At 38.2% G+C, this 20708-nt stretch overlaps 1 protein-coding gene across 1 annotated transcript in view; it reads left to right on the top strand.

Moving 5' to 3' along the window:
* Positions 1-20708, top strand: part of WNT4 (Wnt family member 4) — a 62460-nt gene that overhangs the window by 29581 nt on the left and 12171 nt on the right. The window contains exon 2 of the mRNA XM_063436588.1: positions 11508-11743. Within this exon, the coding sequence (XP_063292658.1) occupies positions 11508-11743 (236 nt within the window). The remainder of the gene's footprint in view (positions 1-11507; positions 11744-20708) is intronic.

The following is a 20708-nucleotide window of genomic DNA, read 5'->3' as shown; positions in this document are numbered from 1 at the left end:
CCCAGGAAGGATCTCTAACAGCCATCTGAGGAGTAGCCAGTGAAGTTATCACTAGGCTGTAATGTAAACACTGCATTTTCTCTGAAAAGACCGTGTTTACAGCAAAAAGCCTGAAGGTAATGATTCTACTAACCAGAACAAATGCAATAAGCTGTAGTTGTTCTGGTGACTATGGTGTCCCTTTAACCCCTTAAGGACACATGACATGTCTGACACGTCATGATTCCCTTTTATTCCAGAAGTTTGGTCCTTAAGGGGTTAAAGGCTCATTTTTACCGACAATCATGGAAAGGACCCAATTGTTTGTAGACAGAGAGACAGCAGCATTCTGAGCCTTTTTTTCCTGTTTTGGTTCAGGACCCTTATAACTGGACTTATGCCTGGAAATATATACCTCATAAGTGTGCAATGCCACCGTGAAAGAGAAAACCTGTCCTCCAGTTACTAAGGCTGTCCAGAAGGAACTGTAGATTCAGGCAGAGATCTTTCTGTCATCGTACCTCCACCATTCAACATAAGCAGAGCAGTAAACAAGGCTCCACTGCTGAGTGATGTAATCAAGAGCACACCATCAGCTGCTAGCAGGTTCATCTTTACGCGGCAAGTCAGCTGTCCATGTGGTCGGACATCCTCTGCTACACAGCCATCCGGGGCATACAGAAAGAAGCTTCAGAACATTATAATTGGGAAGATTCCAGATTTACTACAACTATTATACAGAAAAGAAAATGCATTAGTGATAAATTAACAACTGATTTGCAAGTATTAAATATGAAGACTATTTTAGATGAGTTAATTATGAGAAACAAGTCACGAGTGAGAAGAAGCCCAGTAATAGCTAAATATTGGCACTCATGTTAACATGAACCCTAAATAGCCTCTATAAGCTCATCCACCTTCTCATTACAGGCTATGTACCTCCTCACCTCCACCAGCCTCTTGGTAGGAAACCTCATATGTTGACGATGCTTGTTGGGTTTTCTTTAGAAATCGAAAAAACTCCAGTTTGGCTATTTTTAACCTATATTTTGCAATCCAGCTGTCATCTTACCTCAGATTCATGTATAGAGACCTTAATTGTGAGTTTGCCAACAATTTAGATGTAAATTACGGGTCTGCATGAGCATCATGGAAAAATAAGTTCTCAGCATATGAATTGTGGAGTTCTGTCCCATTAAGATCAATATTTCTAATAGAAAGTTCCCTTATTGTATTTGCTCTTACACATTATTTTCATGTTTCTAACATTGCTTTACCTACCATACGTCCCTCATTCACGCAGATCCAACCACTTTTGTGCCCATACAGTTGAGGCGTTCCTGGGAGCTACCCGAAAAACTGAAGAAATATTTTTCTTTTTATTACGCAAACTAGACAACTACCTGGGACCCCTTGGCAACTTGGGAGGCCATGTAATAGGTAGTTAAAATACTCTTATGGGTAGATAAGTAGCACTCCAGTTAGCATGTGAACTTGCAATATAAATCATGAATAAGGTGGCGGAATGAAACAAAATATGTACGTAGCTAATTATCCCTTTAAGCAACATCACATTTATTATTAGAAAAACTAGAGAACGCATTATACCACCCAGACACTACATACAGCACACCAGGTGGCCTTCCCAAATTGAGCAACCATGCAAGAAATAAACTGGTTCAGTTTGTTACTCTGTAACCAGCAAAATTTGTTTGAGAGCGTCAAGGTTCCATGTCAGAGATAGGAATCACTGTTTACATATCAACATGAAGCCGGTTCCTACACATAGCTGAATTATATGGACAGGTGGAAAAAAAAGAAAGTAATTACTCAAAATACCTCATCTCGCACAGCATACTTAGTTTATGGAAAGGGTGTAGATGATATCCTAAATCTGAGGGAGGGGGTGATATTTTGTGTTCAGGCAAGAGAGCAATTTAAAGTGGTTCTGTCATCGGATACTTTCGTTGCACCATCATAGAGCACTTTACAAACCGCCATACCTACCATTTATCATTTTAAAACTGGTCAGCAGGTTTTTTTTTATCTTCAGGTTGAACAAATGATTTTTATCTAACATGGACTCCGTGTGGGTATGTTGGACACGTAGCGTTATGACACAACCCTTCCCAATGGAATATTGGGATCTAATTCGTTGAACTGACAGATTCCAATTGATGGCTGACTTCACATGCATTCCATTACTCCTGTATCAGGGGGTATGTATGACAAGAAAAAAAACAAGAAGGGGACAGGAACCACTCCAAAAACTCATGAAAAAGGTGTGCCATGATCGAATGGAGTGGCTAGACTTGCTTACCCATTGTTTACCATTTTGCAAGCTGTGTGATTAGTCATATGATGCTCCCTTGTGTTCTCACATTCCTTATTATAATCCCATTTTTCCATACTCCACACCTCTCGGTGCTGTTCCTGTAGTTGAGAGTACTTTTAGTGCCAGGCAGATATGGCAAATTGGAGATGTGGATCAATGTGATTTGTCATTGCCCCTGAAACATTCTAATGTGGAGATCTGGCAATTTCCCCACCAGTCCCAAAGAACCAGTACCTGACCCACATCTAATGGGAAAAGATTAGTCAATTATTCATATATATATATATATATATATATATATATATATATATATATATACACATATATATATATATATATATATATATATAATATATCTGCTAGACATTTTACACATTGACAATATATGTAGATTACATAATATTGTGTACCTTTAATAGTAAAAAAAAATAGACTGAATGTACCGTAAATTGAGGTATCCTACCTATCATAATTAGTGCACTTTATGGTAATGCACTCTATTAATAAACTTTTGGGTGGAATGATACACTACTTTTTTGGTCTATGTTCTTTCAACCTGTGGTTTACAATTTTATTTGGTTATAACTTATAAGCAGAATTGTTACTGTAATTTAAAAGAATACTGTAAGTACCATAACCACAACAGTCTGCAACAGTGGTTATGGTGTGCCACAAGTGAGCTGGCTCCCCCCATTGTAAGAAGTCAAACTGTTTTTGAATGGTTTGACTTCTTACCTTGGTGTCCGCCAGGTGCTGCACCCCGCCTTCACTACCAAAGCCAGAGAGCTTGAAGTTCCTAAGCAGTGCATGGCTTAGCTAATTGGCTGAGAGCAATCAGCTCAGCTGTTGTGGTTATGGTTCTTGGAATTTTCCTTTTAAACATGAAAATACATTTTCCTCTGTTATATTCATTTGCAGTTTCTACTAACACTAAGAGCCTTCCAAAGTGACCAAATGTTTTGGGTTAGGAAGAGATTTGCCTTGAGTAAAGATTTGACATCAGGTTTCTAGGCTTAGTTTCCAGGGCAAAGATCGAGCTGTAGCTTAAGGGCAAAATCGATGAGTGGCAAACTAAAGTATGTCAGTTACAAGAGCAACAGAGGATATGCATCTTCTTAAGTTGTGCTTAATGGGATCGTTATGCTCATAGAAGTCAGAGTTACGCAACGCCTGAACAATATGTGAACAGTGAACAGGGCAACATTACCTATTACACAACACCGAGGTCTTTTAGCTAATCAAGACACTGAAACAGTGCACATACTGACTCCTACCACCATAACCACTTCAAATAACTAAAGTATTCATGGTGTAAAGTATATATATTTTTACAGTTCTTTTTTATAGTTCTCTGAACTGTACACCAGGTATGCATAATAATAAAAAGATTGCTGACATTTACTTTCCTAAGAAAACTGATATTGTTCAAATCTCCTCTAGGAAAATATTTGATACAATTACATTCTGTAACTCGAAGCAGCGGGTTATAGAATGATTTAAGCTTGGTTTCTGCATTTTACCCAATACATAGTATAATATTCCCCACTTTGTATAATATTCTCCACATTGTAATGTTTACTGTTCCTTTAAAAATTGTTTATCGGGTGTTTTGTTGTTTTCATTCAGGAAAATTGCAGACTTTTATTTTGCAAACTGAAATAAAAATGTTCAATAAATTTTAAATACACTGGGAATAACTTATGAACTGTGAGTTTGAAGGTTGTTATGTACAATTTAGGCCTGAAAAAATAGCAGATATATTTTGCCTTTTATATTGACTTGCACTTTGCCAGCTAGCTACAACTTATTCTTAATCTTAATAATCTTGTTTTAGCTGGCAAAGAATCTCCTGACTTAGGCTGAGTCTGGAAGGAGGGTAACTTGATCAATAATATAAGGTGGTTGGGACATCCTTATTTGGACTGCCTTAGCAGGTGGTAAATCAATAACCCGGTGTCAGTAGCAGGAAACGCCTTTAACCCAAGTGTTAGTGCAGGGGAATCTCAAACATATATGCAGAAGATAAATAGTACTTCAGGTTAGCTGTGGAAAGGAAGTTTAAGTATTTGAGGCCTTTAAATCTTTTGTGGGCATGTCTAAAATGTTAAAACCCCTTCGGTGAACTCGATATCATATGGTCTGCTCTGTTCTTCATTGCTCCTGCAAGTTGTACTCTGTGAGCACAGCTAGCTGGGGGGTTCTAATGAGACTGAAAGAATTTCAGCAGCTTAACTCATAATTTATAGTGCAGCCTCTCCAGTGAAAAATGAGTTATGGGAATATATAGAATCTTGCATTTACATGGTGGATACAAGAGTTCCAGGCACAGCTAGAGTTTTAAGCAGTCAAACATTTGTACTGGGAAAAAAGTGTCATTATTTCCTTCAGAATGGATATTATATGATACTAGAGGAACAATTACACTATGCCAAGATCAGGCCTTAAAAATAAAAATTCCCATGACCGAAATTCTCAATGCAGTACAACATTTTGATAGCCCGGTGGAAGAACCTTAGTTCTGATATGTCGAAACTTGGTATCAGCAACTGCAGTCACTTTACGGGTCGCCAGATAAACATGCGTTCTGTATTCTAATTGTTCACTACTCCATTAGTGACAAAGGCTGGTCTGGACCTGCCAGGGCAACAATAAAAATATGGTTGTACCTACTGTATTCAGCACAATAAACAGGACAGGATTTCAGGAGATCTCTTCCCTACCTGTGCTCAGGTGTTTCGGAAAACAAAAGACCAGCGATACCTGCTTTGTGATAAAGCAGTGATATAATAACATTTTGTCCTTTTGGTAGGTCAGTAGGACAGTTATTAAGAGCACTAGTTTATATAGAATGTTAATTGTCGTATTTCCTGAGGCACGCCCCAAATTTCCAGAGAAATACACCTTAGTTTACTAAACTTACTGTCAAGAAAATAATGATCTACAAATATACCGTAGTCCAAATTGTGGAGAGAGGGTGTGTCATCAGGGCAGGATTTACCATCCTTGCTCCCCCAAGGCGAGTTTACATGTATATTTGTAGGGTGGACAGGGGCTGCTTAAAAAAAATGTTTGATTAAAATAAAATAAAAAACTAAAGTGTATTTCCCCCTCCCTGATGCTTACCTTGGTCCAAGGAGGGGGGAGCCTGATGATCCCTGGTGGTCCTGTGGCAGATGTTGCTCCCGGTGGGTGCAGACAGATCCTTCTGGCCAGTGCAGAGGGATTGTATCAGAGCTTTGCCGTGCAGCAGATCTCCACATCGGTGTGGCCCACGGCTGGAGAATTAGCTGGCCGGCAATCTTTGATCTCCCCACCGACCGTGCCACCCCTCGCCTGCCTGCTGCCCCAAGTATGGCAAATCCAGACCTGTGTGTCATCATAAAATATAAATGCCCTAGTGCTGATATGTGAACTGGCAGTCCCTCAACCTCACACATGGACAAAGAAAGTTTTTTTGCTGTCCAGGAGTAAGACACCAGATAAATAATTCACGATGGTCAGCCATGTGACTTGGTTGCGGATCCTATGGAATCGGGGATAGCTGGTGGTTGAGGAATCCTACCCACAGATATGTATAAATATACTCCCCCCTGTAAAAAAAAGTTGATCGAATTAATTTCCCATAGCAATACAACTAACACTACAGCTTTGTATTTAAAGCAGTGATGGCCTTCATCAGAACTTTAGATGGGCTTTTTTTTTTAGAGCATACAAGTAATTAATACATTGTCTTGAACACAGGAAGACTGTACTACCTTCATGTAATTGGACAGCGTTAAGACTCCCGCCGAGTGAACAAATCTGGTTCTCAAACATTGGGACTAAAGTCTTGTGTGCTCAAGCCAAAACCTTGTTCAGGTTGAAGGGATTTTCCCAGCACGTCCCCACTTCACTTGCTCTATTTATTTCAATTTGTCATAATGAAATATTTTAAACAATAGAGATTATTTATCAAAGTTCAGAGAATGTCACACTGGCACATTACATACATTTCCATTAACGAATGCAATATGGAACTTTGTGTACTGAAGATGAATATAAAATACGGTAAATAAAATTGACAACACTGTGTTCTAAAACCTTGTATACAAAAAAAATAACCTTGTTCATTTTACTATAGTAAAATATATAGCCAGGAAGTTGTCTTCTCCTAAAATAAAATATGATTCTTTATACAGTGTAGACTTTAAGGTGTGTTTATCTCATGTCCAGGACTTGGGGATTGCCCGGTTATGTGTGTTTTTAGAAAAAAGAAAAAAAAACACCTTAGACACAACTTGGTAATCCCTAAATCCTGGACTGGTAGGGGTGCCTTGAAGACTGGTTTGGGAACCACTGGTCTACAGTATTTTTTTTTTTTACCTACCTTACCTATCCTCCCATAAAATATCAAATTTGTGAACCTCATATGATAAAAGGACGTTCCAGAATAGTCAGGGTATAATGGGATTTGCCCAAATCTGTGGCATGAAAGAGGTAATATGTACAATAAACCATTAACCTGCATTGCTCCAAATGACACACAAGCAAGCTTAAAAAGAGCTGCGGTTAATGTTAACTACATAAATAAATAAATAACTACACAGGTAATGATTCCTAGCTCCGATAATATGATCCAGAAAAGAGGAATATTTCTCAAAAACAACCAGCGGCTGATTTTATTTTTAGCTTTTCTAGACACCCATCCTTCTCACGTCATTGAAAACCCTGAACGCGTACACCAGGGAATAGTTTAAAGTCCCATGCAGATAAAGGACAATCTTATAGGTCAAAAAATCTGAATTATGTAGGAAAGTGGTTTGGAACAATGTGTTTGTCAGTGTGCAGAAGCCATGTAAAAGCCGAGTGAACAGTGTGGCAGCTGGAAGCTGGCAGAGGTAACTATTTTCTGCTTATTTTGGCTGGCTCCGAAGACCTCTGGCTTCTCCTAGTAGTACTTGGATATGGCAGTAATCAGGATTTCTGACAAGATAGATTCCGAGTTCGGAATGCTCATCTCCGCAGTATCAGCCAGATAGAAGAGAAAGTTGCCGAGTTGTAAGCATGAGGGCGTATCACGGACTGAACTTCCTGCAAGATATGTCAGTAAGAAGACGATTGATCACTGGGATAGAGACAGATGTATTGTCAAGTAGCCAAGATTAAATTTACAGGAGGGAAGTGTATCCAACAAAGAAGAAAAGTTGGGTAGTCAGGTTTAGTGACTCCGTGTGTTTTGTTTCTTGAAATAAGTAAAGACCAGTCAGCGTTTTCTTTAAATACACATTTTTTGCAGGCTGTATGTAGTCTGTACATATAAATTGGAATCAATCATGTCGCCTTTGTGGTCTCAGCAAGGTAGTTGCAAGACATTTACAGAGGTATTGGCAAAACATCGTACATTGACAACATTGTTTACACTTAATAGAAGAAGAGAATGTTTTGCAATTAGAGGTGTGTCTAAATCAGTACATTTTTTGTTATATACAGACCCAAATTAGAACACCATATACATTGCCCCCAATCTCTCCCCACTGCACAGTTTATGCATCAGTTTATGGAGGGTCATAGTGAGTATCCAACATACTGAGCGAGGACCCACCAGATTTGCCAAAGTGCCCAGGAATTGTCAGGTTATTGCTTGGCCTTAGGGGAAATGCCATAACCTCTAGTCAGGTAACATATTATTTAAAACCTGCAACTCCATACTTAACACTGCATGGTATCCCTTTGCATTTTTGTCTGGGAAAAACAACAAGCATATCCTGTTATCAACATTGTTTATGATTGTCATAAAGTCTGTGTTTAGTATGGAGATCTCTCTATATAGATGTCTTGGGTTTAGGGTGAGTTCAATGTGGCCGCCTATCTGATACGCAAAATGTTAGTGACATTATGAATGCGCCAATATAGCACTTAAAATATGGTGGCGTTACCAAATACTACATTTTAAATTTTAACGTGGTTGACATACCCATCCACTTTCACTCTAAACTATTGACACTTATTTTGGCATAACATTTGGAACCCAAATAGTTTATTTTATCTTGTTAGGGGGATATTAGCACCTTTAAACCTGCTGCCTTAAATGTCATTGTACTGCTTTGTCCAGATACAGATGCCTGTTCATTTGCTTAAGTAGTCCACAGAGCACTTTCACGTTGCGGCAAAATTATTTCAAAATGTTTCGCTAGGACACAGACTGACTATCTTTATAAATATGTTTCTGTAAGACACAAGTATTGCACCAATAATGATGTAGATTTTCTGTGAACACAGAAACTTTCTCTTTGTCGAGCTTGGAAAAAAACAAAAAACTTTTTATTAAGGATGTTTCTAAATATATACAGTGTAGTGAAAATATATAAAAAATTGGGTCCCTTTGATATGACAAAAGGGAAATACAGATGGATCCTGACTTATTTCATACATCCAAATTTTTTCCAGTTATATTTTTGGTTAAAGTAGATCGCCATTGTTTTGATTTTTATTAATTTGTTGAGTTAACTAAAGTACACCAATTCTGACCTTCATTTCTAAACTGCTGCATTTCCCTTTTTTACCCCAAACTACCGCTGTACTATTCAACTGTTAGCTTTCTATATTTGAAAGCTGATACTTATTCTCCTGGGTCCAGCGAATGGTCTCTCCACTGTCTCCACCCAGGGGCTGCGGGGTGCAAAGTAATATAAAAAGGACTAAGGATATTCCCAGTCCCTTGAATTCTATTATTAAAAGGAGCCAAAAGAGCCCAGTGCATGCCTAGTCTCCTGACCCCAAACGGGATGAACACATTTTAAACCAAATTGGCCCCATAAGGACACTTATAGATGCCCAGTCCTCCCAATCCTACCTGCCTAAGCCCTCACACTAGTAATGAAAACTTTACCTTTTCTAATGTACCCTCTCTAATAGTGCTACAGGGAACAGCCAGGTATCTGCCTCATCACTGAAAGGGTTAATTGTCCTGGCGAAGCTGGCCAAATTAGACTTTACACCTGGTTTTACCTGGCATTTACGTAATTGAAATAGATTTTTTGAGCCTGTGAAGCCCGGACACCATTAAGTGAATATCTGGCCGGCACCTTTGCTAATTGGCAACTGCAGCAAAGTTCTGCTAGTAAGTCAATAGCAATGGTGGTGTAACTTTGCTACAATGCCAAAAAGAAACATCAGGACTTGGTAAATCAAGTGGAAAGCGAAGAAGGGAAATATCCTCATTATGACTTTTCCAGCTGACGGAAAGTGAAAAATTGTATGAAAATGGTATGGGCCATAGCTTCCTAGCACCATGACCCTTTAATGTGGAGCCACTTACATCCACTGGCATTGCCATTTTGAGGTAGTGGAAAGGACTCAATTTAAAGGAACACTATAAACCACTTCATCTCACAAAGGTTGAAAGCATTGCCATTCTGCATGTTTTCTTTGCCGAGTTACTGACAAGAGACGCTTCCATTAAATAACAGAGTGCATGTGCACTTGACTTCTCTCAACATTGATGATCTCAGCCAAAGAGGTAGAGCTTCATGGAGTATACCGGCATGGCAAGGGCTGAAAGGTAAGTAAATCACCTTTCTAACCCAGGCACGGACCATTACCTAAACAGGGACTAGGGCACAATAGGGTTAGGAATACATATTTGTATTCCCAACACTGTGACTATAGCGTTCCTTTAAGGATTCCATTTAGACTGTACATTTACTGTCACTTTTATTTGCACAGCTATTAGATTAGACATCGCAAACCACAGTTTTGTAGATTACAGTTTCCCTTTAATATATGTCCCATTTATTTTATTATTATTATATTCACAGGTAATACATACAACAAGCTATTTTATTTCTGTATTTTGCCAGATTGGTAGTTACAATCTTTAAACTGCCAAGTACTTAAAAAACAGCGTCTTGGTGACAGAAAAAAAGATTAAATAGAGTGACATTTGTATGTTTTGATAATGCAGTTTGGGCAATTGCTCACCCTTGAGCAGTAGGGAGATTTAATTACTAGTGCAACAGTTACTGGGTTTTAGGTTAAAGAAACGTTCTGGAGTGGAGTTGAACCACACTTTTAATTCATTTTATAAGAACATAATACTTGATAAACTATACAAAAATATATTTTTGAAGTTCATGTGTTTGGCTGCAACTATATAGAACGTGAAGCTTTGTCAGTGAGCTTTAACCTGACCAATGTTACAAATTTCTCAGCCAATCCCGGTGCTGTACTTACCTTTCTGTTTGAGTAATATGCAAATTAGCTAAGCCCCTAGGGGCTTTTGGGGATCCAAAGCTGTACATCCTGAGGCAAATCAGGCAATTAATTTCATTCCGAAAAATTTGAAATTAAGTTATCTGTAAATAATGCATTTTTTTAAAATTAAAAAGCAGATTTTAAAAAAATGTTTAATATATATTAAAGTCAATTATAAATAATATAAACCTCTTAAGCTAGGGGAGGGATTGCTACTTTTGGTCTAGGCGGGAGACCCCAAGTACAAATACCCACACAGGCATCCCACGTATTAATCATTGTTTGGTAACCTGATTGGCCAGGGCTGATGCAGATCTTGGAGTATTAAAGGAACACTATAGTGTTAGATATACAAAACTGGATTCCTAACAATATAGTGCCCTCTGTCACACCCTCTCTTGCCCCCTTCCCTCCCCCCCCTTACCTGATTTCAAGGTTGGGCTCCTCCTCCGCCAACATCGCAGTGATTCAGATAGCGCAATATGCGTAAGCATTAAGTCAATGCATTCCTAAGGCATTTTTGAGGATGCCAGACGTACAGCATCGTTTCGCAGAGTGAAAACTGCAGAACGTACCTCAAGTCTCTGCCTGGTAGACAGCCACTAGAGTTAGCCTTAACCCTGTAAAAAGTATCTCTAAAATTACAATGTTTGCAGCAGGAGGGCTACAGGGACAGGGACACTGCACCCAGACCACTTCAATGAGATTAAGTGGTCTGGGTGCCTGTAGTATCCCTTTAAAAGCACTATAACTGAGGTTTGTCAGTTAACCGATACAGTGCAGTACTGGCAACTGATCTTGCTCATGTGTTCCATGTCATTTGGTGCAGGTGGTACTGATCCAGCCACTCTACATTAAATCCTACATTAAATCAGCAAAATATTGAGAATGTGAGCTTGTTCTACTGCTGTTTACGAGGCAATGACTTTTTTTTAACCTATGCTTTGTTTATATTATATAGGTACCTGGCAAAGTTGTCTTCTGTGGGCAGCATTTCAGAGGAAGAAACCTGTGAAAAACTCAAAGGATTAATTCAGCGCCAGGTTCAAATGTGCAAGAGGAACCTTGAGGTAATGGACTCGGTACGTCGAGGGGCTCAGCTGGCGATAGACGAATGCCAGTATCAATTTAGGAATCGACGGTGGAACTGCTCAACACTGGACACGCTTCCAGTATTTGGAAAAGTGGTGACACAAGGTAGGAAAGAAGTCAAAAAACTTCACATTGCATTTTTGTACATTTCATTGCAAACAAGTCTATTCAATTATTTTCCTGTTTTTATAAGTGATAAAATACAATATCAGAATTAAATCAATAAACTACGAGCTAGAGAGATAAGTCAGTGGTTAGTGCACCACCTTTTATACTTCTAGTAATTGTGAAATCCTCAGCGTATGCTCAGCCACTTATTCTTGTGATGCTGATGAAAATAATGTCACTAAGTTAGTTAATTTTAATAATATGATCTAAAGACCAAGACATAGTTGTAAAACCATGACAAAAGCTAGACATACGCTACCTTTGTAAATCGTTTATGACAAGGGTGCTAAAAGGTAGATCCCCAAATGTTTTACAATTACAACTTCTATGATGTTTTGTTATTCTAAAGGAGCTGGGGATCTACCTTTTGGGCACCACTGGTTTATGATATTAATTACTGTGTTAAAAAAATATGTAAGTTTTTACCAAATATCGGCCCATTTTCCATTTTTGAGAAATGAATTTTGAATACACAAATGTTGTTATTTGTAAAATACCGGTAAGTCAATATCAAGGTGTCTCTATTCACATTCAGATACATAAAAGCTAATATTTAATGTTGTAGGTGAAAACATGGCTGTTGCAGAACTCAGAATGGTCAATATAGTCATAACTCCTCCTTGTGTGCTTTGGAACCTCAATAAATGAATATGCTTCTCTAGGTAACCTCCAAGTTTCCTACTGTGAAGTCTGTTACTCACCATTAGATCTGTGCAGAGTTCTCCGTAGGGTCATTTCAGTGGAGAGGTGTTCTGTAACACATTGCTGGATAGGAAGTGACATCATTCATCTGAGCATCCATCAGTTATATCTTGGTAAAGGTCCAATGTGGGAATTAAACTTTAAATGCTTTTGTTTACTGACGTTTTTCTGGTAATGATTTATACCCTGTGGGAGCTATAAATATGTATTATCCTATGTGAGCAGAATATCCTGTTGTTTGAAACTGTCCTCCTGATTTACCCATTGGGGGAACATCATTTTCCCTGGATCTGGCAGCATAAATCCAGTAGACAAGTCTTCAGATCCAAGATATTGAGTGATATTTCCCTCATGACCTGGGTGGATCTTGATCAATATCTAATTCAAGGAGAAACAGGGTCAGATTGACAACAGTTCTTTAAGTCTGCATTCTTTTTGTCTCCCGCCAGGCAAAAGTCCCTTTACATTCCCCCTATACACTGCCCAATCCAAATCACCCCCGGACTCTTAATCCATTTCCCTGTTTCTCTGTTCTGAAAGATTGTTAATGCCAATTACATTTCTGTTTCTTCTTTCTCAAATATAAATTATCCTTAATCCTCCTATTTTATACATCTTATACACAGCTTTTCTATCATCATATTTACTCTTACAAAACTTTTATTCCTCTATACCTCCCTACTCTTATATCCACAATTTTACCACTCTTACCGAGATGGACACCAAAATCACACATTCCTTTGCCGTTTCCTGTGTTATTTGAAAGTTAATGTAAGCCTTCAGTTTTCTCACACGTTGCCATGTGCTACTGAAGTTTTGGCTACTAATCTAGTTACATAGTAGTGGTAGCCTCTTAATATTTTGATATTGCAATCAGCATATGTAGCCAATACCTCCAAAGTGTCCCTATTTAGGAGGCACAGTCTCTGTTTTGGGTGCAAATAACTCTGTCCCTCTTTTATAACCTAGTTTCCCTATTTTGTAGGAGCTCCATATTGTCGGTGTGTCGGAGTGTATAACAGAGTTCCACAGCAATGACACTCACACCAATGAGTCTTTAAACTACAATAAATGTGTTTAGGAATCAGTCTGTGTAAATAAGATACATTGTTCTTGTTCTAAATTACATTTTAGTTTAGTCACTCGAATTTTCTCAGAACAACCATGCTCCTGGCCACATACACACTCATACCCCTTAAATGAAAGTGTCCCTGAAATGTTGGGTGGTATGCCATAGTATAAAAAAAGTCCCTAAAATTACACACAAAAGGTAATGTTAAATTGTGATATTTTTGAATATTATTATGCCACAATAAAATATAACAGACCCACTTTAATGTCTGTAGTATAGAAGCTATTAAGTGTAGATTGTAAACTCACACCAGTAGGACCCCCAGTCCTTTTAGTAAGTATCTATGTACAGTGTATGCTATATTTAATGCAATATTTACCATATGTCAACTTAATGATGTTTTATTAAAAAATATCATAACTAATAAAAGTAATAATACAATGAACATCCCAAATTTATGTTAAATGGTATCTAAAGGAATCCTACAATGCCTTTAATTTGTTGCAGCTGAACTAGCAGATTTAATCCCCCCACTTCCACCAACACCACCCTTACATGTATTTAACGGTATGATATATGTGCAAAATGAAAGGATCTACGTACATCTATGAAATGGAAACAAAACACAGTATGCTAGCAGCTATAATTATTTTAATATGTGTTGTTGACGATTGCAAAGCCTCTGCTGTGTCTGTTTTATCGTTGGCCTTTTTTCTTTCCTTTTTTAAATGACAGCCTTTGAAAGCCAAACACAAACATTTGTCTTTGGTTGTAAAAGTAAATGTTATATTATTATTACAACCAATGTCAAACACTTTTCCTCTAACGTAGTATATGGGATTTCTAAGTAAAGTGTCTTTTTCCAATTTATCAAAATGCTCCTGTGAATTATGACATGGAAACCGGGCTGCCGACCCGATAATAAAATTTAAAAATGTGAGCTATTTAGAGTTATGATCTTATTGGCTAAGGGTCAATATTGTAAATATTGTACTTCATGATCGGTAGACCTTAGGGAATCCAGTTAAAATCGCAGTTTCTTCCTTCACATTGAAATGATCAAGTATTTTATTTGTAGACACAAGGTCATTGCCTGTTGAGCAGTTGATCTATGGATCATCACTTAGGTTAGCACTTGAAAATAAAAAAAAAACGTCAATTAAAGGAACATTATTCAGCCATGAATATCAAATTAGAAATATGAATCTAAATGTTTATTTAGATTGATTTTAGGTTTGTTTAGTTATTTGTCTTAAATGAAACAAATATAGTTTTAGACCTATGCGCGTTTGCGTCTGCTTGTCGAGGGGGCGTTAAAGGAGGCGTAGTAAGTAAGTAAAGGATTTTTATCCCTTTATTTACCACTGCGGAGGGTGCGTATATACGTAGAACGTATAGCTTACTTTAAGAATTTCCTATCTAGCTTTTGTGCTCCAAAATTGGCAATTTCACTTGAACTAACTTTGAATCTCCAACAATAACTGTGATTTAGGTCATCTCGGAAAAAAATTGCACAACAGTCTTCATATTCTTTTTTTCTCCAACAGGTCAATGTACATTCTCCTTCTTGAATTGACAAAGTAAATGTCACCAACAAAATAGTCATTCTCCTTGTGGACTAGCAATGAGAGAGTAGCACATTCCACCAGGAGAAAGTTCTTTCGTATCATTGACTTGCATTGAGAAAGCACAACATTCCACCTGAAGTGAGCATTGATTTGTCTCATGGACTTGCACTGACAAAGTTCAGTGTATGTAATTGGAAAATTTTCATTCTCCTCATTGAATGTATTATCGAACCTCAACATTCTACGAGTAGAACCTGCATACTTATCCATGGACTGGAAATTAGGAAGGAACATTCTATAAGTAGAGTGTTCATTCTCCTGTTGGACTTCGCTTTGAGAAATCCCAGCATTCTTCTAGAAGAAAGCTTGTTCTGAAATTACCCATTGTGTTATGAGCATTAGCTAGACATATGCAAGCAAAAGCTTTGTACGAACCATCACAGATCTAATCCTGCGAACCTCAAGGTTTTTGTTTTTTATAGAAAATCATAAAGCATTTCTCTTACCTTATTTTTGCCTTTACTATTATGTTATGAGAGAGCAGGCAAGCCCTTCAAGGGCAATTGCCGTCACAATTTCCCAGATATACCTGTATCTTCCAGGGTAAATGTATTAGATAATTTAAGGACTCCTACTGTTCATACAAGCTTTATATATCCACTGTGCTTTTTAAATAGAGAGGTTACAGTGTTGGAGTTTGACACTAGAAGTGTTCTCTAACAATATTTTTAAAGGTGGAAAAAAAGATTTTAGGAATAATTCCTACAACAGCATAGAGAAGGATGTTTTTACAGATCTGAATTCATCCCCCACACAAGCTTCTTATTAGGTCCCAAAATACATTCCAATTTCAACACTTGTGTTCTGGAGCAAGCTCTAACCCAGTAAATATTTAGGTTGATTAATGCAGCTGTTAACTTTTTTGGTTAAATTAATTTATGTTTTACTTGGATTCTGTTTACTTAGGAATTGTATTTGGATTCGTATAAGCACAATTCTAAGTATACTGCAGGGAAAAACAATGACTTGCTAAGCTACCTAAATTACTTTTATTTAGTTTTTAAATCTGCAATTTTTTTTACAGTTAACATATTTTCTATGAGTGAGCGTAACTGTAGAGCAATAAAGACTTGTGTGAATTTCAGGATCGTAGTTCACATAACGTATTGTTATATATAATATAACATTAAGCTGTGCCATTGATATGTTAGTTGAACCACAGGGAACTGTAGGTGGGTGATTAAAGGGCCACTAACGTCACCTCAATGATGTGGGCTGGGTGCAGTGCCTCCTTCAAGGTAACACACTGCTGTTTTGCAGACAGCCACCAGAGGCATGTTTAAGTCTTCAAAATAAGGGTTTTTCTTGAAGGGCTAGTGGTTGTCATCTAGTGGTTGTCATACTGAGAGCTACTACACACACTTCCACTGCACTTACGATCAAGTAAAACTTGGTCATGTGATGTTGCAGCTCATACGAAAGCATTGGACTCAGTGCTTACCTGTGAGATGCATTGGATGTGTGTGGCACTGGCAACGAATGCACATCAGGTCCCCAATGCTTGGATTGGCTTTGAACATCACAAAAAGCAGCCATTCCGTTGTTATGATGGTATGGAATCAGGAGAGGTGAGCAGCGATGAGCGAGCCTCTGCATTGGAAAAAGGTGAGCAAACCCCTTGTATTAATCAGTTTTATTGGAATAAATTAGGGGAACTTTGTATAAATAGAGAAAGGGTTACTGTGGCATTAGGAATACAGGTTTATATACCTAACGCTATAGTGTTCCTTTAACCCCTTAAGGACACATGACATGTGTGACATGTCATGATTCCCTTTTATTCCAGAAGTTTGGTCCTTAAGGGGTTAAGGAAATCAGTCAACCAATTAAATAAATGACTATTGTTTCTTAAAGTGTTTCTGTAAAAAGTTGGTCAACATCGTTTATCCAAACCATTAGAGGCACATTAAGAAGTTAAGTAAATTGGCTATGGTTGTAATAACACACCACAGATGGACTCACTTGTATTCAATTAGGATTCACTTGGGTTCTTGGGTTTTCCTTGAAGAATTATGTGAGATAAACTAATGTAGGATTATTCAAACAAATGTTTGAGAAAGAACCGTGTAAACAGCTTGTATGAGCACCTGGATCTGCGTACACACGTTCCCTAAAATAACCTGTTTTGGGCAGTTAGTAGACAGGAATGGCTATTTTGATTTTAGTTATGATAGGAGCAGTATGCTGCACAGTCAAAGAAACATAAACATTATTTGTGTACTCTGCTTTAGCATGGTGTTTTTGTGGTCACTGGTAAAGTGTTTTCTTTATCTAGAGTGCAGATATTGTCGTGCATGAGCCTTAGGTCAACAATGTTTGACGAGAAGCATCTTATTGGACCAGAGATGATCGACCCTGAAGATCTCACTGTGTATGGAGTAGCTGCTGCAAAAAAAAAAATATGTAAATTTCAAATGTTATAGTGTTTCTTCAAGCAAACATGGCAACATGAAGTCTACTCTGCCCGGGATGTGGGCTATAGAAATATTACAAAGGAAAATATGCCTAGATTAGTTTTTCTAACATTATATCATTTTAAATTACCGGTAATAAACTCTAAAGTGTTTGTTTGCTAAACAGTTGACAACCAGACATCACAATCTAGCTGCTAAACAGCTGCTAAACAAACGTGAATTATGTCTTGTGCATCCTGATGTTTCTCCCACTCTAACAAATATAGAGAGCACTCACTAACTATATCGTTCAGCCACTTTGTGCACCACTTCGGACACCTTACTGTGGACCAGAGGCGGTGATGCAAATCCTTTTTATTTATTTACATTTATATGTATTTAAATTATTTTCTGCATTGATTTTTAATATATTGTCTATGCATGTGGACAAGTCTTAGGACTTAAAAACCTTCAAAAAACGAAGGTCTTAAGGATGAAGTAGCCTATAGGGGCACGCTGTCTGACAGCCAGTAGAGGTGTCTTTAGAAACTAACTATAATGTTTTATACTGTCTGAGTAAAGAACAGTATATATGTACATATCACCCGATTTATCTTGACACATGCAAAGAGCTTTCATTTTTATAATAGTCATGTTCCATAAATATTTACTTACAGTGTATGCATTCGTTACAAGCGTGAAACCCGATTCCACGATTTATCCTTTATTTACAATATCTCAAAATGCAGAACACTGCTTATAAAGTAGACTTGAGACTCCCTGGACGGGACATCCTGCTGCATGCCTTGCAAGCTTTGCGATTTGCACTGATCCCATGTTACAGTGTTACAGTGGAGTAACAGAACAGATGTACCACTTTAACAGTGAGACATGAAACCTCAGGCCAGCATACTTGTTGGACATTAAATATCCCTTGGTAAATATGTCCTTATGTTTCCGTTTGGTTTTGCTGACTCACTCTACTCTACTGTTGATTGTTTTTACAGTGGTTGTGTGAAGGAATCAGTGGGATAAAGAGCAATTTATGGTGAAATGGCTATTTCCTATTGGCTTTAGAACAGTACGTCATTGTTTGACACATTTAAAGAGCAACTGCCGTAGTTCCTTAACTGATGTTTAACACTGTGGTAATCACAGTAACTACTATTGCTCTACATAATTTTGCCTGCTGAAGTGCTAATAAAACCAACTTTTATATGCTATAAGAACACTATTTATTTTCAGTTTTTCCTTCCCTTTATTTAAACCTGCATATTTTCCAGGGATGGCACTGGTTCCTAAGAGTTATGTCAGGAATCAGACCACCTTAATGGAGACTAAATTAAAGAATTTATTCACCTTCCTCCCACCATGTAGAGCAGACATCTCAAAATCTGCCCCACCAAAAGTTCTGGACTACAACTCCTGATTCTCTGACCATCTATTGCATTATTGTATCCCAAGAATTCTGTGAGTTCTAGGCCGTCAACATTTAGGGAGCCAGAGTTTGAGATCCTTGATTTAGACACTTCGAGTGTGCTGGCTTGGGGGGTTAAATGAAAAAGGGGATAGACTGTTTTGGGGGGTTAAATGAAAAAGGGGATAGACTTGTGGCAGTTGGGATTCCGGAATGGAAATACCAACAGTACCATAAAATAAGTATTTTCTTTTTTGGTAACCACAGTGCAAGACGACCCACACGAGCCTGCAGTAAACCTCAGCCTAACACTTTACCTGGGGCTATAATGTGAGTGTGGCAGCCTGGTGCAAGTGGTATATGCATGTATGTGTTGAAAGGCTAGATATCCAGTGAACTAGGCCTGACATAATTAAGCATGTCAGTGGGAGGATTTGCTGGAAATTGGGATAGGGATCATGTGAAATGTAGGTTGATTTGCATTAAATGCCATGGCTGTGCCTTTGGTGAAATTAAAGGGACACTAAACTCAGAGTTGATCCTGGGTGGTGGAAACTGTCCAAGTGCTGTGTAGATGGACCGGGCGAGACTAGGCTCCGCACCCTCAATTTAGGTCCTGCCCCACTCCTTTGCAATAGGTTCCAGGTGCCTGTTTGAGGACCAAATGCGAAGTTAACTTGTCATCTTTTAACTTTTGTCTTCCAGCTATGCCGCCTGGTCCCAATCTCAAGGGGGGCGGAGTCTAACCAGACAGGAGAGACCTAAAACGAAGGGCAGTGCCCAGCAATGCACACCTAGCCTATCTGCAGAGCACATGGGCGGTTTGCACCCACCCAGGATCGGCTCTGAAGACACTGCTGAAATAAAAAGAAAAAATAAACAAATCACTACTTACTAGATGTGCCCACAATAAAAATATACATGCATATATATTTAGGCACTTTTTCATTGGGGGTTTATATAAAAACAGCTTTAAAAAGTTGCAGATCTCTTTACTGCAGCCTGTGCAAGCTATCCAATTCTTTCTATAGCTGTCCAATCATAGACTTCCCAGTGCAGTTTGATGAGAAGTCTTTGTAATGCAGGCGCTCTGGGCAATTGCTGCCTCTTGAGTTTAGCTTCACTGAGCTAAACAAACCAGGAAGCAACAGGACCGGTTGTCTGTTTGACAGCCAGGGGGGTGTAACAAGGTAATTCATAAACGTTTGAATTTCCATACAAAAGCAGGATAGATCGAAGCCCTGTTTACATGTCTTTGGGCTCCATATACAACCGCTTTTACCCTGGTGGGGGAGAAGTAGAACATCCCCTATAATCATGATCCCACCCCCACCGACCCATTTTTTCCTGTCTGCATAAGAGGAAACCAGAAAGTGTACTGACAGAGGATTATGAGAAATGTAATCCAACAACAAATGAAATGGAGTCACAGAGGACTGTCCTACAAATATACTGCGTGTCCTAAAACCTCCTAACATTTCAAAAAGACAAAAGTTTTAGAGGTGTAAATGGGAGTGTAGCGGGGCTATTCTAAGAAATTTTAGGTAATTTATTAATTTATGTAAGTAAACTGTCATTTGGAGAACAATGCATCAAATTTGTTATAGTTTAAAGACACATTAGTATTAGTATTATTACTGTGGAGCTCGGTAATACACTCAGATACCGCAGCAATTTGGAGCTCCTAGAA

The sequence above is a fragment of the Pelobates fuscus genome, chromosome 11 (assembly GCF_036172605.1).
Source record: "Pelobates fuscus isolate aPelFus1 chromosome 11, aPelFus1.pri, whole genome shotgun sequence".
NCBI lineage: Eukaryota > Metazoa > Chordata > Amphibia > Anura > Pelobatidae > Pelobates > Pelobates fuscus.
The sequence above is the reverse complement of the archived record's forward strand: the minus strand, read 5'-3'. Positions and strand labels throughout refer to the sequence as shown.